The sequence below is a fragment of the Pieris rapae genome, chromosome 15, assembly GCF_905147795.1.
Source record: "Pieris rapae chromosome 15, ilPieRapa1.1, whole genome shotgun sequence".
NCBI classification, from domain to species: Eukaryota; Metazoa; Arthropoda; class Insecta; order Lepidoptera; family Pieridae; genus Pieris; species Pieris rapae.
This window is the reverse complement of record NC_059523.1, coordinates 1537203-1563220: the sequence shown is the minus strand read 5'-3', so window position 1 is coordinate 1563220 and position 26018 is coordinate 1537203. Positions and strand designations below refer to the sequence as shown.

Below are 26018 nucleotides of genomic sequence, written 5' to 3'. Positions count from 1 at the left end.
GCCTCAGATTTCTAAATCTGTTTCATGATCATTTTTTTCATTTTTTTTTAAATCTAATAGGCAAGTAGGTGATCAGCCTCTAGAACCTGACACACGTTGTCGACTTTTTGGGTCTAAGACATGTCGGTTTCAGAGCAAATGTTAAATGTGCACATAGAAAGAAACTCCATTGGTGCACAGCCGGGGATCGAGCCTACGACCTCAGGTATGAGAGTCGCACGCTGAAGCTACTAGGCCAACACTGCTCTAGATCCGAGATATTTTTAAGCTGGCTTTTTCTCTCGGACTACGCCCTCTGTCTTCTTTGCCGATGAGTTAGGCCCATTCAAATTTAATGACGTGGTAGTGGCCAACTGGATTCTGGAAAGTGTAATCAGTGCACCATCATTGAACTCTTTTAAAAATATATTGGATATTTTCCCCAAATTTCAAAATACGCGCGCATCAGCTTATTAAGCTGCTAGTGTGTGTATATTTAGATGTTTTCGCATTTTTTTTTCACTATTTTACATTGTATTATGTATTGTGGCTGTAAGCGTACATTTCGTATATTCGTAATTACAGGAAGCGGTTCATACCGGAACCGGATGGAGGCTTTTCTTCGCGAATAAAACATTTGAACATTTAGAGTACTTTAGCTTTTCGTAGATTCAAAAAATTTAAACTTTGTGAACTTGGCCTAATTTTGATGCGCAACGTAAGTAATAGCCAAAAAATATTGTTTATTTTTGCGCTAACTACTTGCTCAGACAGTGAAAGAAAACCAATCCAATGTAGGCGGTATTTAATTCTGGTATATATAATTATTGCCATTTATATTATTTATGAATATATAGGGAATTGAAATACCATTCGTTAAGGTTATTTGACTTAAAATTATGAATTTTATATGCCATATTTGCTTAGCAATAGCTAATATGACATTATCTATAATCTGAATTCTAGCTGAAGTCTGTTATAAGATAATATTTAAAGGCCAGAAGCGAATGTATTTAAACAAAAGCAAATTGCTTTCTTAGTTCTTTTTTACCATGGAGAGTGGTCAGAGGAGTTGTTCGTACCTGCAGCTGAGTTTCATCATCGGACGTCAAGGCAGAATACAAAATACCATCCGTATCACATTGACGTCCGTCGTTCCACAACTAAGCGATTCTTAAGGCAATTTCTGCCACGCACCACTACAATGTGGAACCATTTCTTGTAAAATGCATAATGTTCTAACAAAAAAATCTGCCAATTTCAATTTAAATTACATTAATCTAGCGTTTTTTTCCACATACAGAAATTTAATGAAACATCAGTTAACACATAATAAATAATCTAATGTATCAAATCTAAGAAATATAATTATTTATTACATATATATTTTATAGTTAACTTAATGGTTCATAATCGAAATTTCACAGTTCTTTAATTTACAAGTTTTTTCTTGATGTATTAGATCAGCCTCGACAGATCGGTCAAGAAGTGCGTTAAAACGCTTGAGGGATTGACAGACTTGGAAAAGCAGATATTGATGCGGTGTTTCAAAACAATAATAATAATAATTTTGTTGTTTTAACAGGAGTTCAATGGAACCTCCAAAATTTCATGCTAGCAAACAAACAAACAACCGAACAAAAAATGTGAGCCGTCACGGGACGCCTGGCAGATGTGAAACATCGACATTATTTTGTAAAAGTAATATGCAGAAAAGAACAAACTGTGATAGGAACTAAATATGTTATAATGATAAAATAAAATATTATTCCAGATAACGATGACTATTTGTTGAATAAACATTATTTTCATTAAATATTTTTAATGTGAAATTTACTACTTCATTTAGACTGTATATCATATTATAGTGTGGCGACGCGTCGCCACGGCATGCGTCGCCACGCCAGAAATCGGTTTTACGTGCGGCTATAGATGTTTCACATCAAAATATCTTTATTCATATAGCTAAACATGTACATTTATGAACGTCAAAAAAATTAAATTAATAGTTAATTTACATTTACTACCAGTTCGCAAGTCAAGGGCGTAGAGCGGACAAGAAAAACTGGCAAGAAGCGATGAGAGATCTATGTATTATGATTCCGATTACTCTAAGACCAATCTGATGGGGACAGTAACCCATTCTGCCTTATAATCAGACTGACACGCGCTAGTAATGGATACCATATTGATACAAAAATAAATGGAAAATAGGCGCCACGTGTACAATATGCTTTGTGTCATCTGTCAATTCTGACACACATTGTGTTTGCTTCTTTTGTCTCAAATGCATAGAAAACGCCGTAAAGTTAGCTGGAGTAATATTGTTTAGTTCATGTAGGTCAAGGAAAATGAAATGTCTTTTATTACGTTTATAAAAACTTTTCTCTGAATTAATAATAATAATCAGTGGCGCTACAACCTCTTTAGGTCTTGGCCTCAGATTTTTTAAATCTGTTTCATGATCATTTTATAAATCTAATAGGGAAGTAGGTGATCAGCCTCCAGAGCCTGAGCCATGTAGTCGTACGCCTATGTCGACAGACAACCTGACCGAAGTGGCTGCTTATAAATTTATTTTTTTGCTATATGAATTAGATTTAATACTACTGTTTTATAAAAATAGCATGTAAGCTAAAAGGTCAGAAAGGATTTTTATTATATACCATAGTTTAAGTTTGAAATTTAATGAACTCTTAATAAAGAAAATAATAACGTAATTCAGAGAAAAGAGCAGTGTTGGCCTAGTGGCTTCAGCGTGCGACTCTCTTATCTGAGATGGAATTTCTTTCTACGTGCGCATTTGACATTTGCTCGCACGGTGAAGGAAAACATCGTGAGGAAACCGACACGTCTTAGACCCAAAAAGTCGATGTGTATAAGGCACTGGAGGCTGATCACCTACTTGCCTATTAGATTTAAAAATGATCATGAAACAAATTCAGAAATCTGAGGCCAATACCTAAAGAGGTTGCCAGCGCCACTGTTTTTTTTAAGATAACTTAACTATGGTAGTGACGTTTTAATACATATTTTTTTTGTCAACTTAAAATGCTTCTTGAAATGACAGAATGGAAAATAGCACATATTCAAAGCAATATAATATGCAAATAGCTGTATTTTGTCGCGAGTTTTATAGTTTAATTATTCTTGCGTGCTTAGAAGTAGAGTGACCTCGGCTGTATTAATAATTTTTATTGATTTTCTAATTGTACATTGACTTGCCGTCTGGTTTTCCCGTATTGAGTGGATTTCCCGTGGCAATATTTCTGGATTGTCATTTCAAAGGCCTAGTGTCTTCAGCGTGTGATTAATCCCTGAGGTCTTAGGTTCGATCCCCAGCTGTGCATTAATGGACTTGTCAAAATGGTCAACCTAATAGAATTTGAATTACAGTATGTTTAATTTGGAACATTTTGAACATCGGTCTGTAAGCCCGATATGGTTCTGGTAAAAGTTTTTGGCAACGCACTCGCGAGTTTCCTAGCATTAAGAGTGCCCATGGGCGGTCGTATCACTTAACATTAGGCTCTGCAAAAACTATGCCGGCATGTATTTAGTGCTAGACAATTTGTGTGTAACTTCTAAACAATGTAAAAATAAAATAAAAAAATAAAAATAGCCTTTATTACTGATTAACCTGATACAAATATACATTAGATTTATTTCAATTTTCGGTATCAGTTTGCCTTTTGGCATAGGCCTCCCCTAGGCTTTCCCATCCTTGAAGAATTTAGGTTTATTTGACAATATGAAATCTATCTCATTTTTCACGTTCCCGTCTGGAGAAATCAGGTCCATTTTTTATTTTTGTTTTTCTTATATAAACTATTTAATATCCTAAGGTTATGTGCCTGTGCCAGGTGTATTAGTCTTTGTCCGTTATCATTTCTTTTTCCTGTGCTGAATTGGCCTAGTATGTTATTTTCGTTTGTTAATCTTTTACCAATCTGGCCATTGAAATCTCCCATCAGTATGATTGCCTTGTGTGCATATGTATGTATGTTGTGTTTTTTGGGAGGGGGCAATCCTAGGGGGTATTGGTCTCTTGCCCCACGGTGACCAGCCGGGTTGGGGCGATTTTCCTTTTTCAAATGTTCTGTGCTTGTAATTGTTGTTTTTGTCCGGTTACCGATGTCTCGAGATTGCTAAGCTTTTGGTTTTGTTGTTTCAGTCAAAGAATGTGATCTAGACCTCATGCATGCGAATGGGTCAGTTCTAAACAATGTACTTAATATTTTTTATAATACTTTAAAATTTAATCGACAAATGGGCGACTGTAACCAATTAATAACTTAATTTCATTATAGAGAGTTACAGAATACGGCGACAAATCAATCTCTGATTGTCTTTTGTGTTATAAAAAAACATTTGGGTCGTCTGACCTCTATTATAAACATTCTTGCAAAACCTCATTATTTTAAATTATAAATCAGAAATAAAAGGTTCTCTAGAGAGACGCGTATATATTAATATGATTTACAAATTACAGTATATTTTAGTTAAAATTATGATGATACCAGATGTTGCATGTTATAATTTGTTTTTAAAAAAATCTTTCGTTATAAAAAACCAAGGTTTTGTTTTCATTGAGCAAGGGGCTAAAGGGCAGGTTAAAGGCGCCCATGGATACACGCCTGAGGGTAGTGAGTGCGATGCCTGCCTTTAAGTAAGTCGATACGTTTTATAAATACTATGATTTTACAGTTCAGGCACGAAGGTTCGGTGGGTTTTTTATTCTTGTATAGCGTTTTTAACTGTATAACAAGTAAAAAACATAGTCTCAAAATATAATAGAGACTATAACATTTTTTTTAATTTACGTATTATTAATATCTGTTATAATTAAATTTTGTAGTCGATTAGTAAGGATTTATGGTGTATAGTGCAATATCTCGTTAAATTTAATTTGGTAATCTTAAAATATTACGTTCATTTCAAGGCTATAAAAGCAGTATAAAGTATTACTTTAATAAGTGGAAGATGGCGTCATAGTTTTAGTCCTTACAATTTCCTTAATAGAAAGCTTTAATATTTAAAACAGTGACGTAGTCTCTTGCCAGATCTTCTCGTCCGCTTTGGACCTGGTTATAAATGTATTCCATACATATTTTCAATATTCATTTATAAGTCTATACATTTGAATAAATAAACTTTGATTGGAACTTGTTACGAAAATCAAAAACCTTTAAATCTGCTTTGATTATTACGAAATTTATTGAATGTATTAGTTTTTAATAAAATGTACAGCGGATGTAATTAAGTTAATAAAGATATAGTAAAAGTAGCGAGGAAGATTTTCCTTTTATTTGAAGATTTTAAAGTGTGGCGTTAAACCAATTCTTGATATGATAAATGAAACTCCAATGTGTTGCTAAAATAATTATAGATCTATGCTAATCTCAGTTTAAAACAAAAATCCTTTAAAACTAATAAATAACCAATAAGTAAATTCACGTCAAGATAAGTAAACTGATTAATAATTAATGAATTACCTGAAATAGTTATAGAAACAACATTTGGAGTTTATTTCATAATTCAAATTCCCAATTAAAATTCGAAAATATTCTTAAAAAAACGCTTCTTATCAAAATTTAAGTCACAAGCTAAGACATATTTTTACACATACTAACAAAATCTCAAATAAACAAAACGTTTGATAACAGATAATTAATATTTTCAAATAAAAATAATACTATGCTTCGTCATCATCTGTTTAACACGCCGCCATCTTGGCACATTGTCTTTCGCCGTACGGAAATTTAAAATGTGCACATAGAAAGTTAATGCACATCTTCGTACCTCAGGGATCATTCGTACACTGGAGTCACAAGACAAACACAGTGTTTATTCTCGCCTATACTTGCACAAATGAATATTTATATCACCCGCAGCCATTTCGTTCCAAGTTTTATTAGATACATTAACATAAAATGTAACATATTCTGTGTAAATAAAACATAATTTTAACGTAGTGACGCAGTTTATGCGTGTATATGTCATTAACATATACAACAATAATCCCACGTCCTATGTCAAACAATATTAAACTTTTAACTAACCAAAAAAGGTATGTTTCGCGGAGTTCATCTAGAATATCATTAAAACTTCGCACACTTATGCCTTTGTTCCGTTTAAAAATTATATATAATATGGTCTTGATATACAATTCTAGAGAATCTACTTGGTTTATTATTCACTAAGTATATAAATAAAAATTAATATTCTTTTAATATGCGCTATGATAAAATATGTAAATATTAAGATATTTTTTGATTATTTTGTGATGTTGAGTGATTTTGACGTCTGGTCTTCAACAACATCGCTTTTAAGGCACGTTTGGCATCACCATTCTACTGAAACATCACCATTTTAGCTCATTGGGAACTGAAACTATAGGCCTGCAACATATTCGATACCGTTGACGGCCTGTAATGCACTAGAAAGTGCAAATTTGTCAAAATATTGAACTTTTTTAAAGGATTTAAATTTATAGAGCAAATTTAATAAGTAGAATATATAAGACAACCATGGATAATGAAGTCAGATTGGGTTGGCCTTATCGTACAAACCTGGATTAAATCCAGGAGGTATTAAAGAAAGGACTAATTAAAACTACCCATAAGTGACGAGTGCATGGTCAAAATTGAAGGGGTACGTAGACAGAAGCCAGTGAAGGCCCGTGGTCTGTGCCTACCGGTTTGGAAAAAAGTCGTAATGATATTAATAAATAATATAAATTTTAAATTCCAAATTCCCAACAATTGGTTTACAACCAGCTCTGTCCTCAAAGGCCATTTATAAACAAGCAGTCTTATAAAAATATTACATGTTTTTAAGGCGTTTCAAAATGACGAGGCCAGTGTTGTGAATTTTTTAAACCAATTCGCGGTTACTTGTTATGCTTTGGGAAATATTTAACTCGACCGCTGGACGTACGAGAATTGTAACGTTGCCATATTTAAAAAAAATAAACTTTCTTGTTGGACTGATACCGCGTACCTTGGGGCGATTAAATTACATCGGCCCTTTCTTAAAACACATTGTTTCCTTGAGACTTAAACCAGGAATATTTCGTGCACTCTTCAGGGTTTTTATTCGAGTAATACTCTAAGCATTTATCATTGTAGATAAATGATTTAAAGGTGATATATATACGTACGTATAAAGTACATGTGAACAATACTTGCACCGTTTGGAGGATTCGTGATTTTATTAAAGTAACATCGATTTAACATAACATATGGTCCGATCCTTTAAGTCTGTTTTACAAATCTTTAGGTACTGACACAAATATTTTTCCGTGATACGAAGTTCTAGTCATCTAGTTGCTTATAAAACTAAGAAACACTGTGTGAGCAAAATACACCCTTGGCTCGTACAGAAACATTTTATATAAACGATATTTTACCTAAAAAAACAAGAGTTTTAATAAAACCAGTGGATATTTACTGAGCTTGATTAAATGGGGATACAAAATATAAATCAGATTAGGGCAAAACAAATTAAATCATTAGCAGGGTTGCCACCTACCGGAAAATTTGTTATCTACACAAATCCATCAATTTATTTGGGCATCAGCTATTTGAATATAAAATTATCTTCTGCTAAATGTTATGTCGTGCTTGGTAAATTAACACTTAATATACGTAAACTGAATAATATTTATATGAATATTGTAGAATGGTTTCCAATTATATTCTATCGTGGGAATGAAATACCGAGGAAGGAACATTGCGATGCGATGGTATATGGTATGGGCGATGATTATCGACCGAAGATAAGACCTTAAATCTTGGACGCGTATCCTTTGTGCACCAGTAATTCCCTGCGTTCGTTCTTCGTAGTCTCGGTCATTCCCTTCGTTCGTTCTTCGTAGTCTCGGTCATTCCCTTCATTCGTTCTTCGTAGTCTCGGTCATTCCCTTCGTTCGTTCTCCGTAGTCTGGGTCTTTCGCTCTTAGACTTCTTCACTCTTTATTAACAAAGAAATAGATAAAAGGGGTCTTATTAATAATTAATTTATACATTAATTTTCATTCAGTCATTAGTAAAATATGTAACTTGTTATTTCTATTGAGACAATTGTTTTAATTTGTAACCATTTCATTGTATTGTCATTTATTAATGCAAAAAATCATCGTTGTTAACCAACATCATAACAAAAAAAACCTTTATTTACCAGTTTCCCACTGAAGTATCTGAAATCCACTTAGGGAGAAGGAAAGAGCGTACCAATTCTAAAAAGGCAGGCAGTGCACTCGCGGCATTTAGAGTGTTCATGGGCATTTAACATACTGTACTGTAACTACAAAAAAAACAAACAAAAATACGCCAGAACGCCAACGCACACTTAAGTACAACTGTGCTCTTTGACATTCCCAATTTTATTTCGACTTTCTATGCCCTTTCAATTAGTTTGTATAGAATCCAAAATAATTGAAAAAGCTAAACAAATCCACAGCTTTCATAAAGTGTCCCCTACAGAGGCCATATTTTTCCTGTCCTTTGTTAAGCCCACATCACCATTGTTTGTGGGCGTATGTTTAATTGTTCTAAGTTACCGCATAATTTATATGCAGAGCTCTCGTATAGCAAACAATACGAGTTGAAAATACGAATTCTTCTCTGAATATCTTAAAAATTGTCTATACTACGTGACATTGCATTTATTGACTTGGGGCCAGTTCTAATGTATGGTACTTTTAACTGTAACGAACTAAATATTCAAGTGTCCAAAGTTAAAATGAAGTCTTTATTGCATTCCTTATTAACAATTTACACGTGACACGTTATAATTTATTACAATAAGGACCTTAGTTAGGCCCAGCAATGTTGTGAGAGTTAATTCTATTCTTATAAGATTATAGTACCTGGATGACCGAGCCTTGCTCGGTATCTTTCCTATCGGTTTTTTGGAAATTATATATAAGTACGAATTACACACTAATAAAATGATGAAATATGAATAATATTTTTCGATCTTGCCGACAGAATAATAAAAAATAAAACACGTTTTCTAGAAATGATTCCTAGCTAGATCGATTTATCGCCACCGAAACCCCTTTACATTCTTGTGTATATATATATATATATATATACACAAGAATTGCTCGTTTAAAGATATAAGATTATATACGAAATTTTATTTGTTATATTTGTGTAGGCGTGAAGTTGCGAAGTTGACAAGGAGAATTTAGGTACTTACCATTATTAATAAACTAAAGTTTTATAAAGAAATTAAAGTCTATCAGTCCTTAACAACTTGGTAAAACTCAATTTCTTTTGCGGAGGTCAATGGCCCTGAAGTAATTCAGTCAAGATGTATGTGAAATCAGTTTTATACATTTCTTTTTATATAAGTTTTAATTGCTTTGTTTTTTTCCTATTAGTTTTTTGAAATAAGTACATGTCTTATGTATTTATGCACTTCTTGCTTACCTTATCTTTTCTCACTGGTTGCCTGAAAGAGATTGCTCGAAGGCGATATTGCTGGCCTCCTTTTTAATAAGTACTACTTGTATAATAGTTTTATTATTATAACATAATGCGACCGACGTCATACCTGAGGTCGTAGGTTCGAGCCCCGGCTGTGCACCAATGGACTTTCAATGTGCGCGTTTAACATTCGAACGGTGAAGGAAAACATCGTGAGGAAACCTGAAACCTTAGACCCAAAAATCGACGGCGTGTGTCAGGCACAGGAGGCTGATCACCTGATGACTAACTTGTCTATTAGAATGACAAAAGATCATAAAACAGGTAGAGAAATCTGAGACCCAGTCATAACAAGGTTGTAGCGCCACTGATTTTTTTTATTGGAAGTTACAAGCGGTGATATTTGACAGTTGACAGATGAAATTTGACAATTGACTGATTGACTGGCGCAGAAGCAAATCTACTAAGCCAGTAATAACATTTGTTCGAATTCTCCCCATAATCCATACGTTAAATAAATTAAATATTCGACCCTGCAAACCCAATTATGCGTATGTCAATGAAGTTTCATAAATTTCGGGGCCAAATTGGTTGTTGGTTCGTTAGAATGACTAAGTAATATTCATTTTAATAGTACGTAGTTTTTGCCTGCGTATTTGCTTGCTATATACATTGCGACAATTTTGATATAGGTTATAAAGAATAAAACAAATTACCAGCAAATAGATAATTATATGAAAATGTTTGAACAATTATTTATTTATTAAGTTTAGGAGATCATACATAGTCTAAATCTACGGATTATTTTACAAAATCTTCCATCTAAAATGTATAACAATTGAAGTAAACGTAAGTTAAAATTTTAAAAAAGTAATCATTTAAAAAGTTCTGGTAAATTTTATTAATAATGGTTGGGTTATTCTTCCTATACAGTAAATATATCTATGTTGTCATGATTAATCTTATCTTAAAAAACTTATATAGATAGTCTTGGCCTCAGATTTCTGAATCAGTTCCATGATCATTTTTAAGTTAAGTAGGTGATCAGCCTCCAGTACCTGACACACGTCGTCGACTTCTTGGGTCTAAGACATGTCGGTTTCTCTTCGGTATTATATTTAAATTTATATCAAATTTCTTAATATAAAAACGAGACAATTCGATAACAAGTATAGTTCATCATAAAACAACATCGGAACAACTCGGAAACCCGAAGCCGAGAAAATTTAAAATCTTTCTTTCAAAGCGCGAGCCAAGTAGCGGACTGTTTTCCGGTTTTCAAAGCATATTGCAATCAGGCACACACGTGCTTTGTAAACTGATGTCTGGGACGGACTAGGCATTTAAAATTTTGAATTAAATATTTATTTGCTCTTTAGTATTCAGCTACATATACAGTAACTAATTGAATCCCAAAAAAACTAATAACAATTTATTTAAATTACTTTAATTACAATAATTTAACTTAATTAGGATAATTTAAACGGCCTGATATAAGTAGCACTCAATTATCTATATTTTAGACTTGATGCTATTTTGAGGATTTGGCCGGTCCGATATGAAATATCCGATAAGTAGTCGATGTCTGTCATATTAATTATGCGGTACAAAGGGAGTGCAATGGATATGTAGCAAATATCTAAATAATTACAACAGAATACAAATATAAACATAAAACATACTCTATATCAGGTAAGCCTTCTTCTCGTCTGCCTCCTGTAACATAAAAAAAACCTTCTTTTACAATATACATATATAACCTAGACCAAACGGCGGAATCAGGGGGAGGGTCATGGGGGTCTTGACCCCCCTCCCTTAGCTGGTTCCCGGACTTCGGTGGGCCACTAATTGAACAAAATGATTTTATTTCAACATTTTGTCACCATACAGGTTTTATGTAACTACATACCTTCAATATTATATTATACATATAATAATTTTGTATGATGGAAAACGTATAAACTCTTAAATTGACCACGACAATGTGATCATCTCCTGGCACCAAAGCTGGATCCGCCCTTGCCTAGACTAGCCATAAGATCTGTTACAAATGATGCATTTTTAATGAAGTGAATAATTATTTAAAGCACCAAATTCCATATTGTAATTCGATAATGAACACGAAAAATATATGAAATGGCGCGAAATCGAAAGAATGTTTAGAATATACATGTTCCAAATACAAAATAATTAAAAAGTTGAAGAACAGAAAAGTTTTTATGCAAAAGTATTCGTAGCTAGACTTGTTACATTAATTTCTCCGTTACAAATAATAAATTATATGGTATTAATAAATTCGTGCCTGTTCGGCCATTCAGTTCGTAGCATTTAAAATAAATGGAAAAGGCAATTTAACTCAAGTACTAGGAATTTAATCAGACTTTTTGTGCCACATACTGGAATTTTTAATTATTGGCATTGTATGGTAATTTACGAGTACATTGCTGGTTTTACAACCTTTTAGGTAACGGTCTTAGATTTCTGTATCTATATCAACCGTTTGTGAAACCGTTCAACTACTAGACGAACACTGCTCATGGCTAGTTATTAGAACGAGAAAAAACCAAGTTGAGTCTTATAACAGGTGGATTATTTCTATTATTTAAACCACTTGGAACGTTTACTTTTTAAAAAAATACATTTATTAACACTTAATCGCATACAGAAATATAATTGACATAATTGAATGAAAAAGAGGCATCGACAGCAAATTAATATTTTTTTTAACTACGAATTCATTAGTACTTCTAAGCTGACACTATTACTTAGCTATTGCTTGTTAGTGTCAGGCATGTTAGTGCCACGTTTAACTTGTATCAGTGTTAATGTAAACTTGACTCGCGTTAATTAACGTAATTTATTATAAACTATTTTTTAAGTACTTCAAAATATCGCTTGCAGTGTAAATTTGGAATATTCAAATACTTTAAAATGTATAGTTGCAAGTAGCTACATTGCGTGAACACTTTGGTACTGTAACAGTCATAAGTTTACAAGGGTACACAAATTTGTCTCAACATGGGAATTCTTGTGAACACAAATCTTGTCCCTGACATAAGATGCCATCTTATACGCGTTCCTCGAATAAATGCTATTTCTAGTGATGTACTGTTTGGTCGATATTCACGCTTTGTTATTACTATTTCGTTATCGAAATACCAAAAAGGTTTTATCTTAAAAGATAATAAAGTATGTGCAAATATTAGCTGTATTTTTTAACTTTATATTAATAACTGAACTGGTCGACAACCAATCCATTTCCAAGCGGATCTTTTGTGTTGCGTAAAGATGTAGGGTTATTCTGTTTTCTACCGCTTTACCATGGAGTGTGTTCAGAGTTGTTGTTGTAATACCTGTTGATGAGTATCATCATCGAACTTCGAAGCAGTATACGAAATATTAAGGATACGGATGACGGTCCACCCGTATCCTTAATATTTCGTAATCATCATTATCATCATCATCATCATCATCTCGACGTCCGTCGTTCTACAATTGCGTTTTTTTAGTGCGGCGCACCACCACTATGAGGAACTGTCTACTGAAGTATTTCCGAACCAATACAATTACTTAAGGAATTATTGAATATAAATGAATTAAATTACTCGTTTTTCATTTGTTTTTCACTAAAAGGTCGAGTAACTTTTTGACACTTAAGGTTATTTCCCGCTAGCTAAGCGATTAATTATTCATATTTCATGTCATAACGATAACAGTATTCCAATCACTTACCAGACTATGAATATTTAATGAACAAAATCGATACATTATTCGTCATCGTTCTAAATTACACTATTTATATTACTATTAACAATTAAGGTGACGTAAACTTTTTAAAAAGACTTTTGAACTTGACGCACGCCTAAAAATATTTTGTCACATTTATTTAAAATTGATTCTAAAAACACATCTAAAATTTAAGAAGCCCAATTAACAGAATTTATGTTTAAAAAATTATTCATTTGGGGAATCGATAAAGTGTATACTAATGTTAAATGAATCAACCTATTCTTTATACTAATTGACAGAGAAGATGGTGGATGTTAGTGATCAGCTGGGTTTATCATTTATTTAATATTGCTTTAATAATATTTATATGAATTAACATCACAATAATAAAAAAGATCACGAACAAAAGCTATACCGTAAAGTAAATTTCGAGGCTATTCAACTTCTCGACACCACTGGGTTTGTGAGAAGATTGAGAAGGACAAAACCATTTAAATTAGTGTTAGCGCACGTAAGTCTTAAGTGCTAAACATTGGTATGTGAAAAAATTGAACACATATAAGGCTTCCTATCTCATTTTCTCCCATGTGAAATGTTCAGAATTTTTGTGTCTGTCTCTTTTTACTGACGGTTTTTCGTTTAATTGACTTGTGACGATTCTTAAGAAGTTTCCATTCAAAAATGGGTTAGTTTTAGTTACAGAACTGTGTTACTTAAAAAATTGTCATTTTTTGACGTGACAACGTCTTATAATTCGATAGAGCCGGCGGCACGCATGAAAAATCATGACTCATGCAGTTATGACATATGCGTTACCTCGCGGCCCGGCGTTACCTCACGGCGCGTCGTTACTTCTGATGCGTTCCATTCAAAGCTTATTACGCGTATTTATGCGTACAAATAAATATAACTTGATCAATTCAATTGTGATTTCCATTTACCTTCTTCTATATTATGGTATCTCCTCATTCTTTATATATACAAAATATCTATCAAACACATAAAATTTAAATTTTCTTTTGAAAAATGCAACCATTCTATGAGTATTTTCATATGACGTTGTCACGTTCAACTATCGTCAGTAAACCGACTTTACAGAGAACCGATTTCTAATAATGATTTTGTTAATATTATTTTTGCTAATATCCTTTTCTCACTTCAAACTTGGCAAAATTAAACACAAGAAAGCTGAAACTGAAGTATAGTATTGTAATTTTATCAAAGATATCATCTTTAATTTCAATTTGAAATCTCTTAAACATTTCAGTTCAAAGCATTCATTATTCTAAGTTTGATTGAACGTATTAAAACCGCACTCAGAGTTCGTCACTAAGAGCTTGACACTCGGAGTGCTAAAATTTTGGCTTAATAGAATGCTTTTAGCTAAGAATGAGTAATTGAATAATTTATTTTTGTCATTTAACTTAATCATATTTAACTCCATATTATATACGACGAAAGTATAATATTAAGTTATATAATATTAATGAACTGTATATTAAAAAAGGGCAACTCGCTCGTAATTATTGGGAAATGTATAATTGCGTCCAATTCTTTTATCAGTCTTTAACCGACTTTTAAAAAAAATATGTACATTTTGAATCGAACATTCATTTTTGAACTTTATATAAATGATATTCTTTCAAATGCGTAATATATAGTTTACATATAATTTTTCGAAACTGAATATAATACTTTCGTCTCTTTCTTACAAACAATCTTTACGCTGCCATTAAATGTCTCAGAATCTGACGGAGCGTGAGTAGGGAGCAAGCAAGTGAGAAAGTACGAAAGAGAGAGGTAGATAGAGTGAACATCTCCACATGGAGTGTCATGGAGCGAGAGGTGCGTGAGCTTTAGTGAGAAAGATTGAGAGATAGAGAAAGAGAGATCTAGAAAAAATATATGCTATTGGTTGATGCATTCTGTCTCATAACGTCTTGTGCAGTAAACGCAGATTTTTATATTACTATTTTATGAGACAAATTTCCCTATAATGTATTAATAGTATAGTTCTCTGTTTTTTTAATCTTGCGTTTGGAGATGTTAGTGTTACCATTTTTAACCGGGTTGCCTGTCCCAATAATTTAGACATCCTTTAAAGGCTAGGGTCACCTCGGTTAAATGATTTTGTTATGAATGACTTTAAAACTTACCAAAAACAATACCATAATACTTAAGCAAGATTCTGTAACTTCCCAAGTTAGTTTCTATTTCAAATTACAGGGGAATAGTATGATTTCTAAATTCAAGTGTACTTATCGATAAAACGTTTTCTCTGCACATCACTATAACAAAATATAGCCGAGTGAAATCATCCATGAAATAAGGGCCGCGTATGTCAGCTGTCACTTTGACATTACCTATCGTTGCATATTCTTTATACGCTAATAAAACATGTAACTTAGAAGTCGTTTATTTATTTGTTGGCATTATACATACCAACACTTACAAAGTAATATTACACTAAAATAGATATACAAAGAGAGATACAATAATAATTAGAAATAGAGATAAACAATGATAATTACGAATGTAATCAAAAATGTGAAAAAAAAGTTTTAAAATTCTTTAAATAGTCTTTAATAAAATTCTTTGGTCTCCAATTTCCTATCTGTTTCTTACCTTAAGGGCAAGGGCATACAGGGTTTCTTATGACTTTCTTTCCTGCTGAAAAAAATGCATTTTACAACACAGAGTGCATAATTATTAATTAAACAAAGACTTATTTAAATCTTTTAGGCCGGCAACTTACTCGCGCGTCCTCTGGCATGAGGGCACGTCCGCCCCCTGTTCTATAAAAAAAGACATTAGCAAAATCATTAGAGATACAAACCTAATAAAAGCTAGTTGCATAACCGGTATCTCTAGTATCTCTAACAATCATACCATCTTTTACTCCCTCTGCGACTCAAAATGTATCTTGGCCTCCAGAAAGAGAAACATCCACCGACTCCTGTTCTGTGCCACTTCCCACCAACTGTCGATCCACATTTTTTTAATAATTTAAAGCATGCTGTTTCATTCAATGAAACAATTCAACTTAGGGTCCTTTATAAAAAGAGAGTACCAATTCTTGAAAGGCTGGCAATGCCCTTGCCTTCTGGCAATGTGTCCATGGGCGGAGGAGGAAAAAAATAAGACAACATTGAATTGAATTGATCCTACCGTTTAACGCAAGCCCGAATAAAAGCAAGAATGTTTCAGAATGTACGCTTAAAAAGGTTAGATAAAAATAGCGTTTCATGTTATAATTTAAGAAAACGAGTGTCGTTTACGAAAATTAGAGCGATTACGTTAAAAAAACCGCAATCTTTAGCAATAATCATAAATGAGATGTTTGCAACACCCGTTTTATACAACCTGAAATATATTTTACTGTAAATATTAGACTAGCGGCCCGAGCCGGCTTTTCACTGGTTATTTATTTTTATAACACATGGACATATCATAATAATAATCTATTTAGCAGTAGTGCATCGCTGATAACAGAATGAATAACATCACCAGGTCAATTTTTAAAACATTTCAATGAGTTTTTTTTTAAATATATATTAATCAGTGATCATGTATTTTTAAATTTTTAAAATCCGTCCAGTACTTTTTGAGCCAATTTGTTACAAACATACTTATATACAAATCCTATCGGATATATACGAAGTCGTAAATGCGAAGCGATTATTATCCAAATAGTTATCACTGTCGTCATCTTACCACTGTGATTTTATTTTAAAATAAATCAGAGCTTATGCCATCTCCCATATATTTATATTTATTTTTCATAGTACGTAATAGCTTTTGAACTAATTATATGTATTAATTATAATATTTCTTAACTTTAGTTTTTATTAAATTTTTGGCATATGTTTTTTGACATTTCGTCATTTTCTTTTTAAATGTAACTGTTTAGAGATTTTTGTACTTTCTATCCGTTGAGCTTTTTTGTCGTATTTGGACTATAATTTATATTATAAATAATTATAGTCTAAATATATAAATACATTTTATAATATAAAATTTATATTGCAATTTTCTTTTTCTTAATACAAATAGTATAGAAAATTGCACGATAATATTGCGTGGTGTTTCTATTACGATTAGATATATGACATCGTGTTCTCTTTGCTCTTTATCTAACAAATATAACTAATTAGTATTTTTTGTTTCATGTACTATCACAGGGCGCAACTCGAGTAAGTATTAACCTTAACTTTAGATTAATAAATGACGAGATAGAATGATATTTATGATACCAAAATAATTTGTTTATATTGGAATTATTTGTAATAATTGCAATATCTAAATAGCCTTGACTTTTGCGTAAGCAAGTCTGCGTATCACGTGTATAGTCTCACTCACTCACTCATTCACTCTCTCACACATTTACACCCACACAAATACTCATGCACTCAGGTGTGATGTGTGTCAAAAAAGAAAAATAAAAAGGAAACGGTAATGGAAGAGCTGGGAACCCTAACACAGGTATTTTTGACTTAAAAGGGTTTCCAAATCTTACACTTTAAAAAGAAAATGTACTTAAAATGAATAAAGACTTTTTATTATTATTATTATTATAAAGTGTTAATTGTCCAGAACCACATCGACAAGTTCACCACAAGCCAAATCGCCAGCCGGCAGTAGCGCCGGGGCTGTCGCCAGTGCATCCACTGCGCAGGGAGAACGTACACCAACAGTCCACAATAAACAGCTCCAGAATGTCAAGGGACAGGACCATCCAACGCATCCATCTGTAAGTTATCCATTCCCATTAATCACAAACTTTCCGCATAGAGAATGAAGTGTCGTAAATAAGACAGAAGATGTCCCGTTTCTACCAAGATCTTTCTCTTTCTCTTTACTTGGCTTGCTTCGTTCTCTATTACATAGACTTTTTCAAAATTCTAAAATGCACTTCAATTTAAAAACACTAAATAATTAATTGGCAAATGTAAGTATAATTGTTGGTTAAACTGTTTGTTAGTTAGACTGGGTATGTTTGTTACAACAGTTTGGATGACTAGACATTTTTTACAAGGCAATTTGAATATTTTTACAAATTACGATGTAAAAACTTTTTACTCATCTATAACTGGTATTTAAATGTTCTCTTTATCTGTGCTGTCAATGTTCTGAGAAATATTTCTGTGGGATGTCTAACAAACTTTGAAATAGTGTCTGAATGCGTGTTAGATTATGATTGGGAGTAAATACAATCCTAGCTATTGACTTGTATCAATGTTTTGTATGCATTCTTCTAAACGTTATATGTTGGGTTTATGTTTGACAAATTGGACTACGAGAATTATCTCATAAAAAATCTATTGTATTTAATAAGAATTTACAATACAGTAGATTATTCAATCTGCTTCAGAATGCTTGGCACATACAAATAATCTGTATTAAAAAAATGGATCCTTAGGCGGAAATTAACGTGATATAATAAACAAAATTTGTTATAAATCCATAGCACCATTAAGAATAGACAATTACACATATAATTTACATAGACAATAACTATATATCGCTAATCACGAATGAAATGAATTTAATAGCTTATGAATAAAGGAACTTTGTTGTAAGAAAATCCAAAGCACCATTCAAATTCAAATTCAATAATCATTTATTTATGTAGGTAACATAATGTGCGCTTATGAACGTCAAAAAAGAAATATATATATATTAAAAGCTTTTAATTTAACATTTACTGCCAGTTCTCAAATCAAGGGTGTATTATTTAAGGGATTAATCAAGATAAGGGGTATTAATCAAGGGATTGGAAGACAAGAACTGGCAAACTCTCCGCCAATCTTTTTAATCGCTATTTTTTTTTTCAAGAATTACATTTTACAATAAGAACCAACGTATAGTGTATATAGACAGTAACATATATTATTATACATTAATCATACCTACACTATAATAATAATATATTGATATTTAGATTTCCTTAGATTACCTTCACTAAGTCGTGTTCGCTAAGTTGATAATATTCAATATTTTCTTGTTAACGGGAAAACGCGATAAATAATATTGATGAATTTACCGATTCCGAATTTATCAGAAGATTTTGACCTTCAGACCGACCCAAAGGCCCCAATGGCTTAGGCCGAGAAGTTGTAAGTGCTAAGCGCTAAAGCTAAGTCCAGTAGTGCTGAATATTTATGTAAACACACTGATAAGCCATCTTTACTTAGGCAACACGATAACGAAGAACATGCAATTAAAATATCTACGACTTTGTTTACTTTGGAGTAGTACTCTTGGGTTTAAGAGCACAGGCGCTAATTAAACATTTCAGTTGGCCCCGGATAGAACCGGTTACCCCAGAGGGGGCTTTCCTCGCTCAACGAAGGAGTATCTCAATACAGCGAGGATATGCTCCCAGCGATAAAGGCACACTGATACAGGGACTAAACTCTTTGAATTTTTTTTATTATAACTATGTGGGTTAGTAAAATTGTAAATACAATATATTATTATATATGTACTAAATACTGCTTGATTGTAATAATAAAAACTTTTTCTTAAATATCAAATGGTCTGAGCTAAACGCGCCGTGAATCCTTATATCAATAATCAAGCTTTATTGTTATTTTACTGTCCTGGGCTTTCCTGAAATAGCAATAAACATTTTTTTTACGAAGGATTTTCTTAACTCATATTTGTATGAGTTTTTCAAACTTCTTTTTTCTAAGATAGTACGAATTCTGATTTTGAATGTTGGGCCTGCTTTTGTCTCTGCCTCATCAACGATGATTAGTTTAATCATAGCCCATTATCGAATTTACTGCATCCCCTCGAAGTGAGCAAATTAACCTTCAAGTTACCAATTATAGTCCTAAATACACTGAACTATAATTTTATTATACAAATTCCTATCGAGTTTTAGGGCGTAAAGGTCCATAAAAGTTAATTACAAATAGTTGAAAACTTATACATTTTGGGAAATCGTTATCAATTTAAGTAATATTTTTTATTAAATTAATATACAGCATCGAGTGCTGAATACTCGGATCCGAGTGCAAGGGATGGCTTTAAAAAATGAACGAGACGCTCGCACGGATCCGAGAAAAGAGCACTGAATGTGTTAATAAGATCGTCCTCATCTAGGAATTATCTATACGCTATCGCATTCTTTAAAAAATAAGTAAAAAATTCCTTCGTAAAATGGTAATTGTGTGCCAATTTCCTTTATCACCATAATGGATAAAGTTTTATTAGTTTTTTACTTTTTCTGTCTTCGCTTCGAGAATTCAATGTTTAAGAAGTTATTATTACCTAACAATGACTCGGAAAAATCGTCTTTTTAATTATGTCTTGGTAAACATTAATAATAATAATGTCGGTAGAACTCTTGGGTCTATCCCTTTAGCCGTTGTTTATAGAACTACCAGCCTTCTGTGCCTGTCACATTGTGCACAGTGTTAAGTAACAATCCTAATAAATTAGAGGTGTCTGCTCCAAGCCCTATTCTACGGGATATTAAAAACTACACAAATGTATTCTTTATATACATACATATTTTCTCGTATTTTTAATTTTCTGGATAGTATATTTTATTTTTAATTAAAATACTGGTCTTTTCTGAAGACGGATTTTTGATCATCTCAGCCCCAATGTTAGATAAATATCTATGGTAATGGCTATATATGAAACTCGTTTGTGTTATAAATACTATTATAAGTACACTATTATAGTATTATAGGTACTTATGGCTCAGGGTTTAGTACCCCAGTTTAAGTACCCACTAAACAACCAGTAACCTCACAGCCATTTAGGTCTGGGCATGGGATTTCTCTACCTATTTCGTTATCGTCATTGTTTTTAACACTTAATGCTTAAATTGATACAAAGTAGCCGGAAACCAAATCTTTTTATGGCAAATTTTGATGCAGTAAATATGAATGTATATTATTATTTTTATTAAAAGAAAAAAAAATCGGATCCGAGAGGTCGGCACACAAGAGCTAGGGAGTGCAATGGTTTAACAAAATGAACAGGTCCCGAGTTGGCGGCACCACTACTATGAGCCCGCTCCACTCGGATCCGAGAAGAGAGCTCTTACTGTAAAAGGCAAGTTTTATTTCCAAACCAATTCGACTTAGGGTTCTTTACAAAAAGAGCGTACCAATTCTTAAAAACACGCAACGAGCGAGCCTTCCAGTAATGTAAGAGTTCATGAGTAGCGCTTTCACTTCACAACTGATGAGTCTCCTGCCCGTTTGCACCCTGTTATATCTAAAAAAACAGCCTTTTGTACCCGACACACCACGCAACTTTTTTGGGTCTGAAGCAAGCCGGTTTCCACACGATGTTTTCCTTCACCGACACCTCTTAATTACCTGCTGCAAACTATAATATTACTAGCAGACTCGGCCAAGGATTGCTGTGGCTGAGGTTTTTGTTGTATTACATAGTATTTAACTATTCAAGGAAAACGGTACGAGAACTTATGTGAAACGTTGGCACTTTTAACACAGCGCCATCTGTTACAGTTGTATCAAATAATAAACAAAAATATTTGCAAAAAATAATATTGCGGGAATAAATTGAGATGTAAGCTATCCTATCTTTTAAGTTAGAGCAATCTGCATACGGTGTGCAAATTTGATTGATATCGGTTCGGGAGTTTAGGAGTCCATCGCGGACAAACAACGTGACATGTGATTTATATATATATGTATATATTAAGATTGTTTATAGGGAATTCAATTCTTATTTCTCCAATCGAATTAAACGTATCATTTACCGTAAAAACGTCGAGACCAAATTGACGCGGGATAATTAATATTATGAATGATTAATGTCTGTTTGGAATTACATCGAATTCCACTAATGTAAGCCATAAATCAATGTTGGGTACTTGAACTTGTTGGAATGGACTGAAATATAAAGCCTTTAATTTTATCTAAATATCAGAGATATATCGTCACTCTGATATTGACATCGTCATTAGTAGGCTTAGAGGGGTAATGTGTGTAAATTGCGAGCACAAAATACGCGAATAATTATCGTATAGTATTTATTAGATTGATTCATTCTAACACAACAAATAATACAATATAAATAAATAAATAAATTAGCTTAAATGCAGCGGGGTGCATAGCCACTCACTTTAAATCACAATTTATTTATTTGTTAAGTAATTCAAACAATGAAATGAAATCAAAATAAAACAAATTAAATTTTGATTCTTTATATATGATCATTGAGATACCTTCTTTAAATTAATAGAAGGTATCTCAATGATTAACGAAAGTAACAATAAAAACCAATATCTATCATAACATTTCATAACATATATATTATAAAGAGTAATATACAATTAATATAAAGAGTTTTCTCCAGTCACAGATCAACGCTGCCAAATATGTCAAATTGATACAGAAGAAATGGCTTGACAGCTCTTGAAACTAGATTTAAGAATGATTGACGTTGAATCTCACTCTGATGATTACTAAATTGGAATATATGAAACCAATATATTGTGACTTATGACTAAAGAGAAATTGTGAAATTATTAACTTTTTCACGCTAATTTTTTTATTTTATTTCACAGCATTATTCTATCTTAACAGTTTTATAATTGGATAGAACGACACATTTTATGACTAACCCACACGAATTATCCATTATAAAAAACATTAAAAATATATTTATATCACTAAAATCTTATGACATTGTTAATATAGTTAGCAACTCTTGTGAAATCAGCCAGTGTACAAACAAATTGGTCAATAAAAATTTTGTTTATTATTTGTAATAATAATAATAAATGCCCGTATAATTTCCAACAGTGGAATATACAGCTAACATTTGTATTCTTGTTTTTCTATGTATCCTGTATCTAGCTACCGTCAGTAACGTCGATTGAAACCCTCTTCTTTCCCTTCTTTCTCTTGGCCCTTTCCATATTAATGTCCAACTGTGAATATGCCCCTCCCATTATCACAGATATATCAAACTTTTAATCTCCTATTTGAAAAATTTAAATACATAAAAAAATATTGTACGGAACAAGATTCTTGCTAGTCCATTCTCACACTACCCTTTTATTAGAATTTATGGCCCATGACAACCCTTTATCAGAAATATTATTACAAACATTGTTAGGAAAATAATCTTCCTTTGTATCGAGAAATAGATAACGTACAACATTTATGACTAAGTATCTTAACAGTTCAATTCTAATTAATATCTATCTATTTATATATTATTATACTTCCCTTTCCCCGTAGGGTTAGGTAGACGGATCTACACTTGCTTTGTTACTCACATACTTATATTGCTTTATCTATTTTTTATATACGTAATATATTTTAATATTATTCACCTTTTTGAAGTGAAACTTTTTTGAAGTGAAAAAAAGAATCGTTGTAATTTCAAAACGGAAGCAACGGATAAAGCGACGGTAAAAAGAGACAGAAACATAAATTCATAAGATTTGACGTGGGAGAAAATGAGATAGGAGGCATTATGCAGCCTCTTTTTACTGCCACTTTTTAATTTTATAGAATTTCAAACTTTCATTGTTTTATTTTTTGCAAAATTAAAGATTTATATTAAACTTTCAAATTAAAAAAATATCATTAAAATATAGTGTTTTTAAAGAAAAGATTAATACATTTAGATAGCGAAAATGTTTAATTTATATATGATTAATTATAAAAACTTTGTTTCTGAAGGGTTCATTTATACCACTGTGAGTTGCACTTATGTTTTTTTTTCTCTCTCTCAAACGCTCCTCAGATACTGAACCAGATAGATACGGCTTAATGACGATGTTGAGGTCACAAAAGTGTGTCTATATTCTTTTGTGGATGTCAATCGGTACTTTAGATAAGGGTACCAGTAACGTAGGAAAAATTGATAAGCTTACTGGTAGGGCTTTGCTTGAGCTTTTAACGCTTGGTTTGGGTCGCTTTATTAAGGTATATCAGAAAATTCTGATGTACTTGGAGGCATAATGATTAATAATTTAGTTCGAAATACATATTTTTATTTCCATGATCGATAATATTTTTTAATCGGCTGATCGTCACATGGTTTTTTCCAACTATATATACATCTGTTGCAGGCGGCCCATCTTTTAAACTAAATGGTGCCGTTTAACAGCCTAAAAGAATGCCTGTGTGTCTGAAAACTGAACTCTTAAACGGCCGGACCGATTTGAATGACTTTTTGCATGCGTTTAGGCGACGCACTGGATTTTAGATTCATCAGCCTGGCAGATGGCGCTGCAGACGGTACCTGGCTTATTTTAACTTATCTATATATAGCATATATATATATATATATATATATATATATATAAATCTTAAATGCCTGTATTCGTAATCAAACACCTAAACGGCTGGACAGACTTTGATGAAATGTTATGTATTCAAATGAAGTCGAGAATTATTTATATTTATTTTGTGTGAAAAGGACAAGGTCTGTCGGATCCGCTAGTTTTAATATAAAATTGTGTATCAACGGGACCGGTCTGTGTGGTAAAATAAATACATGAACTAGAATAATATTCAAATAAATGCAGTATCCAGCCATTTATAAGTTCCATCGTTCTTTAGAAAGAGATACTCGTTTAGCTTCGACTTCGTATAGCGCTGACTATGTCACCCTTGTCATCCGCAATACATACCGGACTATTAATGTTTCGTGTGGCAGAGATGATGCTCTACAAAGCGAGTATCTCTTTCTACACCACAATGCGACTTACAAATGGCCTGGGACTGTAGTTGCATGTATGCAAATGCTTGAAAAAAGGATTTAAACCCGAACCCAATAATAAATCCACAATCTGATATTGAACACAATCCGAGATCAGACCATAACATTCGATCGATGTCCTATCTGTATCCCAATAACTAATCCCTACGAAGACAATCCATTTTTGGCGACGGATAGAATGCAATCTCTTCGCTCTGAACACTCATATTTGATGATCAATATAAACCAAATAAATTAAATAAAATAGAAAAACCGTTGTACGGTTAATAATATCAAAATATACAGGTCTAAGTTTAAAACATATAAAATCTTAAAATAGGATATTGGAACAGATGAACTGTCTTTTTTATACAAAGGTCTATCCACATCGACCCATCCGACCTAATATGTCTATATAGCTTGTATCGATAGATGGCTATTACAATTCGTCGATTGGCTATTGCCACACTTTTATCAATATTTGGATTAAGATCTCAGATGGTTGAGATAGGTTATTGGGTTTGGGCGTTAGAGAAAGGATAGTTAAAATTATTTGTATAATTTTCTGTTTTTAATTAAGATACTGTAAACAGTAAGTATTTGAACGATTTTATACAGAAACTATAAAGATCTATTGAAACAATTTCAATTGAAAAGTTTGCCTGCCCCACCCGCGATCAACTCATTATTTATCGTAATGCTGTGCAGGTCAAATCCATGTCTGATTATATAACCAATTTTCTACAATGTTTTGTTATGTTCAAAAAACAAAACACAATAATTTGTTTGTTTGTTGTGTCTGTATTATTTGAAATATTTGTGGCAGCCCTACACACGTCACACTAGAGGTATTTCAGAATATCACGTTCTATGAAAATATTGTTGAAATTCAAACCATTTTCAATTAGAATCCAACTGGCCAAGGCACTTTTCAAATTGAAAGAAAATTTCTTTCACAATGCGCAATACTGCTCTTGAGTCTTTTGTTATAAAGAATAGATAGTAAATCTAAATTGTTACATAACTAATCGTTAGATAGAAAAGCAATATTCCATTCACAGGTAATCCTTCTTAGGCAATTCGTTTAGGATATCCGCCATTAAGTTGTTCGGATTAATACCTACAGCTGACTTTCATCATCGCACGTCGAGTCTTTCTCGACGA

The 26018-nt window shown here is 32.5% G+C and overlaps 1 protein-coding gene across 2 annotated transcripts in view; it reads left to right on the top strand.

Annotated features, from left to right (window-relative positions):
* The window catches only part of LOC110995071 (synaptotagmin-7), a 249537-nt gene that overhangs the window by 200553 nt on the left and 22966 nt on the right, over positions 1-26018 (top strand). For both annotated transcript variants that reach the window (XM_045631353.1, XM_045631354.1), the window contains 2 exons: positions 17327-17338; positions 17739-17895. In XM_045631353.1, coding sequence (XP_045487309.1) covers positions 17327-17338; positions 17739-17895 — 169 coding nt within the window. The remainder of the gene's footprint in view (positions 1-17326; positions 17339-17738; positions 17896-26018) is intronic.